Source organism: Rhinolophus sinicus, chromosome 2 (genome assembly GCF_057876585.1).
Source record: "Rhinolophus sinicus isolate RSI-liver-muscle chromosome 2, RSI-T2T, whole genome shotgun sequence".
Classification (NCBI taxonomy): domain Eukaryota; kingdom Metazoa; phylum Chordata; class Mammalia; order Chiroptera; family Rhinolophidae; genus Rhinolophus; species Rhinolophus sinicus.
The window spans coordinates 31,031,228-31,044,614 of record NC_142502.1 but is presented as its reverse complement, the minus strand read 5'-3'; the positions used below and the strand labels follow the sequence as shown (position 1 = coordinate 31,044,614).

At 33.4% G+C, this 13,387-nt stretch overlaps 1 protein-coding gene across 7 annotated transcripts in view; it reads left to right on the top strand.

Annotated features, from left to right (window-relative positions):
- LAMA2 (laminin subunit alpha 2) overlaps positions 1 to 13,387 on the top strand; it is a 521,442-nt gene that overhangs the window by 134,646 nt on the left and 373,409 nt on the right. For all 7 annotated transcript variants that reach the window (XM_074333566.2, XM_074333563.2, XM_088795458.1 and 4 more), the window contains exon 3: positions 2,238 to 2,350. In XM_074333566.2, coding sequence (XP_074189667.2) covers positions 2,238 to 2,350 — 113 coding nt within the window. The remainder of the gene's footprint in view (positions 1 to 2,237; positions 2,351 to 13,387) is intronic.

Below are 13,387 nucleotides of genomic sequence, written 5' to 3'. Positions count from 1 at the left end.
AAGTGTTCCAAATCTAAAAATGGCAAAACAAAAAAATCCGGTTTTTAATCATTTTTTTTTTCATTTGAAGATGATTTTACTTTACACTCAGACTCCTGTTGCATTGAGGACTTCATTTTGCTTGATTTTTATTTTCAAATTTTTTGTTAAATGTAATTTGTCTTCAATTAAGATTCAGAACAGTATACGTTTCAAACAGATGTATAATTAATTGTATGTATATGCGTAACAATGGTTATAATATCAATAGTTGCAATGTTCCTCTGGTAACCCTGTGAGTTGAGAGTTCCTATTCAAGATATTTTTATTGGTCCATGGTAAAATGAGAAAATGAAAATAAAATTCCAAATTTTTCATGAAAAAAATGAATACCTTAAAAAAGTATCCTTCATTTTGATCTTATGGTTTTTTAAAAAAATTTATTTTTTGGTTTTAAATATTCTTCATTTTACAAAACAATAGTGATGGTATATTAAATAATAGTAAAAATAGACCAGAGGCAACTATTATTTGGAGAAATAAAGACCTAGAACTCCTATATTCCACAAATCACTCTCACACACATTTTTAAAAATTATTTTTTTCTGAAAGTTACAAATCTGGGACCACTACTGTAAGTGGACTTTTATTATTCCTATTTCAAGTATGACAAACAGAGTTTAAGTGACTTGCCCACTGCCAGTCCACCAATTAAGTACTAAATGGTGGACCAGGTGGACTGTCTAGCTTTTCATACTCCAGTTCTTTATATTCCAAATCTTGTGCTCTTTCATCACCATTACCGTTAGAACACATGGCTGGGTTACTGCATTATGTAGGCAAATCGAGTCTGTGGTTGTTCCTCATAGTGATATGGTTTGTTCACTTTTTTAAAGTTTTCCTTGAATTTACAAAAAAAAAGATCATGTTCTAATCTATAATGTTATTTAATGTTAGGCCATTCATTTGAAACATCTTCTCAGAATATTAGCTTTTTAAAAGTTCTCAAGACTGAAACCCCAAGGCGTCCTTCATCCATATAGAACAAAAGAGTAGCAGGGAGGCTAGCCCCTGCTTTGTTTACTTTTCTGTGGGAAAATATGGTGACTTCCAAGTGAGAGATTAGGAAGTTAAGTACCCTTAATACAGGTCTGGGAAAAGAAATAGGAACATTCCGCTACCTCCACTCCCGCCATCCTCACCCATGCATGAGCTGGGCCTGTTTAGAGGGGGAGAAAAGGACAGAATTAGTGGGAAATGAGAAGCACAAGAACTGATGACTGAGAACCAAGATAGGACAAGGGCTTTGGCAGCCCAGAGGCGATGACTGCTGTGGTGAGGTGCGTGGAGCTCCGTTGGAGGAGATGAAGAATCTGAGGTGTGACAATTGTGAGAAGGAAGGAACTGTAAGAGAGGACTATGGGGGAAAGGGACAATGATTGTCCACACCTCCTATTGTCTATCTTCAACATCCCTTTTATTTTTACAATAAATACTGTTTTCATCTGTCTGGAGTAAAGGTGAGGAAAGATCCATGCTTTGTGGGCAAGATGGGGTTCTGTGTGCCATCCTTTCCCTGTTTGCCATTATTGTCCAGACTCCTCCACTGAGTTAGTGATTATGGGGACAGGCACATCCTGGATGGGAGGTCTGGAGATTCTTTCATTATACTTTTAAATAGTGGTAGAAAGTTGTCGAGAACTGACTGCAAAAAGTCTCATAGGGTGGATTTGAGTCTTTTGTTTGTTTTTATTAAAACCAGATACAAATGGGATTGTCCAGGTGTGGGTAATAATGAATGTGTCAAAAGGACAAATCTTCAAGTACCTTTAAACCACAATTCAGGATTTTATGTTTCTATTAACAAAATTGATGGCGTACTAGAGCTGCCTCAACAGTAGATGTTCTGCTTCTTTGAATGATGGACACATCAATTAGATTTCAATATTATTTCTTCACACTTAATTTCTATAGTTATTGTTAAAGTTGCTCATTTTAGTTGATGTCCAGTGTGCTGGGCAGCTTCTTCTCTTATAGCCTAAGTATTTAACCATTTTGCACTACCCCGTAGAGTGTTATGAAAAAAGTTGACATTAAATAAATTCTGTTGAAGGTATGAATTGCTCTCTCTTTATATTTTAATTTTAATAGTTACAGGTTGGTGATTTTATCTTAGTTTTATGTTTTTTTCTTTAAAGAAACACTTATATATTTATTATATGATCTTCTCCTTTCACATGTTACTGCTGATTCAACAGAGAGACACCCAATTACAAATGCTATTGATGGAAAGAACAGTTGGTGGCAGAGTCCCAGTATTAAGAATGGAATTGAATATCATTATGTGACCATCACTTTGGATTTACAGCAGGTAAATTCCTCTTTTTCCTTTTTTATCATTTCCTATTTTGAAATTGTATCTTGAATTTGCTATTTGTGTAGTTAGTAGTTCTTGGGTGGAAGTGTACTCTTATCACCCTCCATTATTTTGTTGATGTGATGAACAAAGGGACCTATTCATTTTGAATGTTATTGTATTAAATATTTCACATTTATTTCTAAGGCACAATTAAAGTGAAGTTCACAGAAACGGTGTGACACTGAATTAAGAGCTGTTTTTTTTGTTTGTTTGTTTTTTTTTTAAGAGCTGTTTTGACTAATGAGAGTTAACGAAAATATAGATCAGCAAAATTTTACATAAAGAAAATATAATAGTGTCATTTTTATCTTTTAAAATAATGCAGTGTTCCCATTCTTCTCCTTGTGTGTGTACTAGAAGGTTCTTGGATAACAAGGATCTGGAGCAAATTGCCTCTCATTACTGAGCACTAAACAAGCTGTGACAGTTGATTGTTGAATTAAACTTGGGCCACTAAATGAGGTAACAAGTCTTGTAGTTGTATAACATTGATGTTGGAAGTTATTAAGCGTTTGTGTTGCATAGGCCTAGGTACCTTCTACACTTAGTTTCTTTTTTCTTTCTGTTTACAATATTCAGGTCAGGCTGACATTATTAATTCAGAATCACTATAATCCCAATTTATTTAGACTTCCAAATTAGGATAGACTCTGAAAAAATGTTCCCCTATTTTTCTGCAGTTCCAAATAGAAAAGTTTATTTAATTGACTGAAGCCTGAGACTGGAGACATTGAAGTTAGACAACTTCTTGAACTTAGCCTGTGTCTCCCTCACTCTCTAGCATCAACATAGGAAAGACTCGTAGCCACTCCTGTGTGGCCCAGTGGAAATAGAGCAGCAAAGGGGTTTGGGTTAGTGAAGGGGAAATGGCCAAGATAGCTATTCACAAAAACTATATGCTAACAGGTCATGTTTCCAAAGGCAGCTACAGTGGAGGGAAGCACCAGCCAATGGCAGTTAGTCCAATACTCAGGGGGCCAGATAGGCACCAGGTATTTCCATAATGGATAATGTTTGTCATCATAGTGGGAATAAGACCTTCCCCCTTCAGGGGTTGAGCCCATTTTAGCCAGGGTGCACATATTCAGGAACTGTAAAGAGCTGGCTGGTGGGTTTCACAGAAGACCCTCTTTCCACCCATCTGGGACTCTTTAGGACCGAAGCTACTGGGTAGCAGCAGAGGTTCAGTTTAGCTAATTGCTAAATCACCAATTAGCAAGCATTTATTTTCATCCATACTAACAGCTGGATGTCAGCCTTGAGTTAAAGATATTTCTCAGGAAGTCGCAGAGCACTACGGGGGAATGGCAGGTCAAACTACCACACGGATCAGTCATGCTTTAGGTCAGTGAAGTCTTGTGTATGAATTCCCTGCAAATTCTAGCCTCAAAATGGATTTCATTCTTCTCCTGCAAAAGTCACGGCAGTTCTCCCCCTGAATGTGGTTATTGAAGGTCAGCCATCCCAATCAGGAGTAAGTCTATTGCCTCAGGTCATTCCCTGGGATAGGGAATCAATAAACAGGAATGGTTAATTGCTCTGGTTCACTTGCCACCTATTCTTTCATATTGCACAGGAATGAGAGTTAATTATTAATATAATTTGCACAAATCATGTATATTACTCTTTGAGCTCAACCACAACAGCGCATGTTATGCTAGAAGGTACAATCACAAGTTTTTATTAAATCATTTCTGTCCTACATAACTCTCTATTGTTATTAATTCAACAGACTTCCACCTAAAAGCCCGGTTTTCAATGAAGCTGTTTATAATTTCCTAAGTTTCTTTGTATCCCCTCTCATTCATTCCCATACGGTATCTCAGGACTTATGTGGATTTCTTTCCCTGTTTTCTCTTCTTCCCATTTCATTTAATTGACTTAAGAGGAGTGACTACTCAGGACACCTTTCTTTTATAGTTCAGTCATCATAAAAAGTGGAAGGATTCTGTATATAAGATAGGTCTACCTGACGCCAAAGTCTGCAACACACCTAGTGGGAGTGGTACAGAAATATGACCTCATGTGCTCCCATATCCAAGGATGGCACCCACTCATGCCCTTATTCAGCCCTCTCCTACTTCCTATGCATCAACCTACTCCATGCTCCAGAGAAGGGAACACAATCTAAAAAATGAAATCTTCTTTCTACTTGACTCAGATTTTAATTTAGTTAATGATTTAATGATGTTGAAAGTAAAGCAGGTTTATAATCAGATTTTATAATGAAAGTCCTCAGATAGAAAGGCGCTTTAGCCCTCTCATTTGGCTGTCGGCTTTGGAGTAACAAACTGTGGAAAAGGATCATATTACCCAGCTAAAGAGCAAAGCTGCAGGGACACATGTCTCAGTGCATTGGCAACAGAAAAAAATGTGGAAATCCTTATGTTTTCATTTACTTCTTACAATAAGCCTATAAGGCAGCTAGTATGATTATACTTACTTAATAGTTAACACTGAGACATAGAAAAGTTAAGTAACTTGGCCTTCTTAACAAAGTTTATCACGGGCAGGGCTAGGTAGGATTTCAGACCCCAAACTATAACAGTATTTCCTAAACTGCGATCTGAAGACCTAGCCAGAGGCACTCATGAAAATTTTTGGTATATAATTTCTAGGGGTCAAAACATTGTTTGGGTTCAAAAAATGCCACAGTAATATCTTCGTGGTTTCGATGGGAGAATACAGCGAACATCTGTTTTGTTGTAAAATAAGGGACTCGATCTTTCATTTTCTAGTACACTTTAGTATGCCTCTAAAATAGCATAACTTGTTTTTGCCACCTACGGCATGAAGGATTAATAGGTTATTCGGTATAATATGAACTATTAAACAACTGGGAGTCAAGGGTAGCGATTTTACAATGAGTAGGTAAATATCACTAAGTTTGTCACTGATTCAGCAAGAGGCGTGACCATTTATTAATTCTATGTATTTTGAGATGCATGAGTTTTAACAATTGCCAGTTTATCTTTTGTTATTGATGTGTACTTGGTTCCTCTGAAATATTTTTAGTAAATTACTATTTTAAATATAAACCCCCACCATTGGATTTTCTTGATTAAATCATTACAGAATACACTGGGACATTCTTTTACATTTTAAAATTCAAGATAAGTACTAGAAAACGATAACAATTTATTGAGAAGAAGGTAGTTACTTATTTTATAAGTCGATTGTCTTTAGATTTTTATTACTAAGGGATAATTAACTTTTCCCAATTGTATTTTTTACTCACAGCATTTCTTGAGCAAATGATTTAATCATGCTGTGCCCCATCTACTAGATTAGCAAAATAAATACTATAATAGGTCAAGAAATTTGAAATAATGAAAATAGCAATATAATAACTAAATTGCATCTGGAAATTATAGCTATTGTAATGTCCTAGTACGGGCATATACTGAAAGAGAAGTTTAAAGAAAAATATGCATCAACTTAAAATAATAGGGACTTGAAGGGTAATTCGATGTCCAAGATATTCCATTTTAGTCCCTTTCCAGCTGAACTTTTATCACAACATGTGTCTTGATATTTGATCTCATTTTATGACGATTTAAATCTGGCCACTTTCTCAGGCCTGCCCTTTGATTTGTTTAGGAAGAAAGCTGCTTAGGAAACGGGCTATGGCACAAAGGGGCAGTTTTTAATAGACTTTGATAACATATGTTGAGGTTATATTCACTCCTTCCTGTATGATCCACGTATGGCATGGAATGTGGTGTGTTCATATGTATAAATCCCCTTCACATCAATAAACCATTGCCTTCTCTTCCTGGCCTATCCACTAAAAGTAAAAACATTTATCAAGAAAGATTGTTTTGCACCTTCAGAGATCAATTTCCACATGTTCTTGACTTAAATATTTTATGTACTAACCTCACAGAGACATATTTGTGAGCTTGGTTAATAATTTTAAATGAGAATTATGTTTTGGAAGGAGGTTGAATTAGCATTTCCAGGCAAATATTATGTTACTTTTAGAATCTATATAAATAGCACAGAGGCATTTTTTCCTAAAGCCTTGAACCTTAAATGTAATAATTGAACCATTCTGTAATAGTAAAGCATGAAATACATTGAGGTATTTCCATGTATTTAGTTTTCATATATTCAAAATTTATTTTGTTTAAGCATAATAAGGGTGATCAAATTTTCACTTTTAAAGAAAGATTATTATTTTTTCATATCATATATTTTCTTCACATTCTCTTCTTACTCATTCCTATTTAAAGGATCTGTAGTTTATACAGCATTATTAGCTTCACATATTAAATAATGAAAAAAATTGAGATTGATACAATTCATAATTAATTATTGAACAGGTAGAAAGGAATATACATAATATCCCTACATTTAATATCTAATTATCTAAATAAGGAGAGAAGACATACACATGCGATGTATTAAAAAATCATACAAGGTTACATATGCTTCTATTCAACAGTCTATTTGATGTAAGGGTTTCCTTTTGGAGACAGATCTCTGTAAAGGCATTAGCCCACGGCACGGTGATTAGATGTTTATTTTCCTGTAGTCCCACTAGATTGTGAGTTCTTGAAGGCAGAGATCTCTAACTGTTTATATCTGTCATGGTGCTCAGCATTTAAGCATTTATCAGGAGCTCAGCAGGTTTGATGAAAGAATGGTCCATGGCTACTCTTTAAATCACTGAATTTTTTCTTGGTACTATTTGGGTCACTGATAAATTGATGAATACAAAACTATAGAGGAGATTATAATCTGCAGATTCAGAATGTCCTATGTGCATAGATTTTGTTTAATATAGCAGAATATAATTAAAATTACACAGTTCTTTACCTGCTTTAGTTTTTTGTTTGTTTGTTTGTTTTTAAGATCATTGATTCAATGTCACAAGTAGGATCTGTGGTTATTTTAAAAAAGTATTCTCTCTCTAAAGGATTTTGTGCTGACCTTTTAATCATTAATAAAGGTGGCAACCAGCTAGTGCTTATATTGTAAACAACATTAGTTCTAAATATCTCCTTTTTAGTCTACTTTCAATACTGTAGTTACATTGATCTTGTTAATCCAAAATCGGATCACATCACTCCTTCTACCAAAACTCTCTAATGGTTTTCCAGTGCACTCAGTGGGAAAAGCACAATGATACACAAGGATTTTCAGGATCTGTACCTCACCCTCTTTCATCTCTGGCTTCATCTCCCCTCTTTAATTGCCCTGCTGGTTACCTCAGTGAGTTTTGAGGCCTTTGTACCACAGGGCCTTTGCACTTGCCTTTCCTCCTGTCTGGAATTATTTCCCCCCAATTTCCATATACCCTTTTCCTCACTTCCTTTGAGTTTTTATTAAGTGTAACCTTCTTAGCAAGGACAGCTCTGATAATTCTATTTAAAATTACAAACCCCTCCCCACTTCCTAACCTACTTCCCTGCTTTGTTTCTCCATAAAACATATTGCTAACTTGCGCTGTATATTTTACTGTTTATGTTGAACGTTGTTTACCTTGTTTTTCTAAATGCAGTTTTCATGAGAGTGGAGATACTTACCTGTTGTTGTTTTCTTTTAATTGCCTCATTCTAAGCACTTAGAATAGTTCCCAGCATATAAGAGACACTCAATAAATTTGCATTAAATGAATAAATGATTGAATGAGTGAACAATGCAAAACATAATGTGAAAATCTTATTAAATCTGAGAATTAAACAAAGGATGAAGTAATCGCATTGTGTTTCTTATGATCAAATATGCTGTGCATTTTTTAATTTATGAGTTTTCCTTTAGTTTCAGGTTGAATAGCATGAAGTAAATTTTCTCACTAATCTTTTTCTAAACATGTTCTACACTTTAGGTCATAGTTGTCACGCTCTGTGTGACTACATTTATAGCTTTATTTGAGAAAAGCACATTTTAATCAATTGAACTTTTTGAAACAAAGAAGTGCAAGACTATAATTTTTTTATTGATATTTGATTTCCTAGTGGAAATAACAATATTAAAAAAGTGGGGAAAGGCTACTATGATGCTGATTAAACAAGAGTGTAGACATAGGATATATGTATTTTGGTGTACACTGTTGATAAACTAAATTCTAGCAGCATCATGAACATGTATACATTTTGGAGATGCAGATCCTATTTCAAATAGTATCAAAATGTCTGCCCTGAGAGATGATTCTTGAAACTGTAAATAAATTAGAGAATTATTTATTTAAAAATTGAACTAACAATACAAAGAAAGAGGTCTATTAAAAATATGTGGGGAAGATTTGTTAAAATTTTTATATCACATTAAATCTGTTATGGAAAGTATGAACAACACTGCCTAAAATAGACAGAAAGTGGGCAACTTTTTATAACTCTGATGCCTTTCACACATAAAACACAATTGCATTTCATTATGCAGGTAGACTATTGTGTATCCTCCCATTTTATTATTGGAGTCTAATTTACTTATTTATATATAAGTATATAACTATACTTATATAATTTGTATATTATATACACATATATATATTAGCTGTTTTCTAGAAATTGACTATATATTGAAATTATTCGCTATCATATGTGTTTTAATTTGTACATAATACATATTTTCAATATGACCCTGAGTCTCTAAAATACAAAAATGGCCACAAGGATGAGGATGAGTCTAGGGGAAAATGTAATTTTGCTCAGGTTCCATTCCCTAACCTATCACTTATCGGTTCATTTACCTTATATAAATCATCATACTTTTATGTTCCTAAATTTGGTAATATGTAAAATGGAGCCAATGGTAGCACTTCTTTACCTTTATTATTAAAGGTAAAGTGATGTAATGTAATGTAGGCAAATACCCTAACACACTGCTACACATAAGTTGATATTACTAAATTGATACTGGTCAGTAAATATTAGTTGCTGGCCTTGCACACTGGAAATCATGCTAAGCAAAAAACAAGTGGGCTAGAGTTGTAATGGGAGTGGTTATATAAAAAGAAAAGTTAGTTTAAGCTCAGAAACAGTTTAATTACTAGGATACTTAAATGATACAATTTCACTGGGCATATATCTTAAGAAAACTATTATATTCAATATATATATACAATATTGTATGAAAATTTATATATATGTATACATATATACATGCATATACACATACATACATATGCATATATATATGCATACACACACATACATATGCATATATATATATGCATACACATACATAAAATTGATATATATATGCATACATATATACATGCATACACACATACATACATATTATATATATATATGCATACACACATACATACATACATGGGGACAGAGAGAGAAAGAGAAAGCCTAAAAAGTGTCACTTGGGCATTGGAATTCTTGAGTAATACCTTCTATACTATTTTGTTGTTGGTAACTTATCCTCCCGATTACTTGAATTGTTAATCACTTGGCAGTAATCTTATTCATTAACGGTGTGCTCTACTTAAAAGCTTTATTTATATGGTATTATTTTACTGATATCAACTTCATTTTGTTATCATTTTCAGGTCTATGTTTTTCTATATTTTTTTAATTTCAACTTTTCTGCCATCTTCCAATTTAGATGTATCTCTTATAAACAGCATATAGTAGTTGTTTCGATGCTTTATCTAGTCTGACAATGTCTGTCTTTTTAAAAATAACATTTATTGTTGTGTATATTGGTGTATCTAACATTTTTATTAAAGTGAAGCATGGACACAAAAAGTTGACAAATCTTAAGTGAAAAAAATTGATTAATTTTCACAAAGTAAATCTACCTAAGTAACCAGTATCCAGACTGAGATAACCGGCAACCCCAAAATTACATTCAAACCTGCTCCAAGTCATTCTCCCCACTCCCTTTAAAGATGACCAGTTTCCAAATTTGTTCGACGGTGAAGCCATTTGACCCAGAAGTTTTGTCTGTGCATAGGGTTTTGGTTACAGATCAATAGCTATAATGAATATCAGACTCTTCAGAATTTTTATTTCTTATTTTGTTTGTTAGTTGAGTTGGGATTTTCAAGAAATTTATCCATTTCCCCTACATTTTCAAATATATTGGCATGAAGTTGATGATGTATTGTTACTACTACCTTTTTAATGTATAGACAACCCTTTTATCATTCAAGGTATTACTTGTGCAACTTTTTCTTGTCCTTGACATCTTTAATAGGTTTTTGTAATTTTATTAGTCTTTTCCAATAGTCATTTTCTGTCTTGGTTGATTTTTTTCTATTAGATTGTTTTATTGTCTTGAATTCTGCTTTTATGTCTCTTGTTTTCTACTTCCTTCTATTATTTTTTTTGTTTGTTTACCTTTTTCCTATCTTCTTGAACAGGTACTTAAATTGTTAATATTTCTTTTATTAAAAGAAATAATTTTCTTTTTTTTCCAAATATATTTATTTAAGGGCACATATTTGCATCTGCACATGGCTTTAGTGGCATAGTATATGTTTGATATGTTGCATTTTTAATTAGATTTATTTAAATATATTTTCTAACATTTCCTAATTTATTTTGTAATTGCTTCAGTGACCTGTAAGTTGTTTAGATGTGCAGTGCTTCATTTCGAAGCAAATGAGTTTTTTTCTCATCTTTTTGTTTTGGCTGTTTTTTTTTTTTTTTCTTACTTTATTTCAGTGTGGTCGGTATACTTTCAATTTTTTGAGATTCAATTTTTGTGACTTGTTTTAATCCAGAATATGGTCAGTGATATTTGTGCATTGGGAAGAATGTACATTCTATAGTTGTTAGCCGCAGTGTTATAAATAATGTGTCAGTGGGTTATGTACATGTTTGTTTATATATATATTGAGGCTATTTTATTAGGGGCATGCAATTTTAAGATGGGAACTTTATTAACCCTTTTTTAATGCTACTGCTGTCAATAATTCTATCTTTCAGGTTTACTTCTCCAGCTTCACTAGATTCCGTTCTATTAGTATTTGCATGATATAGCGTTTTCCTTTCTTTTGGTGTCCTTATATTTAAGGAGTATCTTTTGTGAGCAATATGTAGCTGAATGGTTCATTTAGCCAGTCAGACAACCATTGTCCTTAAACTGGATATTCAAGTCATGTACATTTAATATTACTACTGATATTGGGGTTCAACCTGCCATATTCCCATTTGTTTTCTATTTGTCTTATCTTTTGTTAATTTTTTTCCTCTCATTGACTTGTTTTCTGGGTAGCCTTTTTTACTTACACTAATTACCATAAATAGTATAGCATTCACTCTTGACTTGTCAAAACTTGATACAGATTGGTATTTTAAAACAAATGTAAGTTGGTATTTGATTGGTATTTTGCCTTCCCATACAAGGCAAAGACATCCATACTCTCCACTTGCATGGCCCCCTGAGCAGTCACATTTTGTCCTATAATTCTGATGTGTTTCATTCTATGTATGTATTATGCTACTTAAAAAGTAATTGTTATCATCATAAACATGAAGCATTTATTTAACTTTAAATATGTTTAAATGTTTAACTTTTTCTCTTGCTTTTTGTTTATTCTTTTGTCAGTACACTTCCATCTGAGGTCATTTCATTTCTACCTTTTTTTTTTGTTTTTAATGACAGAGTTTGCTAGTGACAAATTCTTTTTTTTTTTCTTTGCAAGTCTTATTTTTGATTCACATTTTTCATTAGGAATAAAATTCTTGTTTGGATGTTATTTTCTTTCAGCACTTTAAAGAATGCATACTATTATTGCCTGGCTTTCATAATTTCTGTTGTGACATCAGTAAAAGATTTTTATCACTTCTCCTTTGAAAGTAAAGTGTCTTTTTAAATTTGCTTCCTTTCAAGATTTTTCTTTGTCTTTGGTGTACAAGGATATTTAATACAGTATGTCTAAGAGTGATTTTATTTGTATAAACACTAGTTGGGATTTTAAAAGCTTCTGGATTCTATGGATTGACGTCATTCACTAGCTTTAGAAAATTCCCTAGTCAATATTTCCTCAAACGTTGTTACTGTCCACTCCCTTCTATTTCTGGGATTCCACTTACATGCATCTTGAACTTTTCATCACATCCTTTTGTATTCTATGCTTTAGTTTATTTTCCACTATTCTTTTCCTTCTCAAGATTTCTTTAGTCTATACATTTTCTGGTGTCCTATTTTTCAGTATACTGATCCCTTCTTCTGTTAGATCTAATCTTCATTAAACACATTTACTGAATTCTTAATTTCAGTAATTCTATTTTGTAGTTCTAGAATTTCCGTTAGATACTATTAAAAAATAGATTCTAGACAACTTCTCCATTTAGTCATCTGGAACACATTAATCACAGTTATGTTTGTTAATTATATGTCTGATAACTAACATTTGAAACACCTGTCAGTTTCTATTGTTTATCCCCCCCACCCCTTCTTGATTTACTGATTCATGGAAACCTTGGTGGTATTTTTATTAAATAGTGTACATTATATCTGAAAAATTCTCAATTGACTTATTTTTGTTCTGCCGAGAGTTAGAGTAGGGCCATGTACCTATATTTAATTAGCTCTTTAGATGTTTTGTGGCTTGATTGGTGATTCTGATGGCCATTTCTGTTTTGCCTTTATTTCTAGGGTTAGATCTTCAGGGCTCCCAACTTAAAGCCGTTCCTTTCCTTTTCGGCTGACTTTGCACTCATATTTTGTCTCCTCATCTCTGTGAGACTTCCCAAAAGATCTGCTTATCTTGTCACTTCTTAGGAATCAATTTCTGCATGGTGTTTATCTTCTGGCTCATTCACCACTTAATTTGGCAAATCTCTTGCAGGCAAAAGCTGAGAAGAATGTAGAGCTCATTTCTCTATGGCTCATGGACTCTCTCCTCATAACCCTTATCTCTAATGTTCATCTTCTCATCCTGTTAGATTGACGAAAACTCTAGGACGTAGCTTTCTCTATGTGCCTCTGTTCTTCTCTCAGCAAATCAATGAATACCCTAAGAGTAAAATGGCGAGCTCATCATGATCTGTATTCCTTTAATCAGGTCTGGGTGCC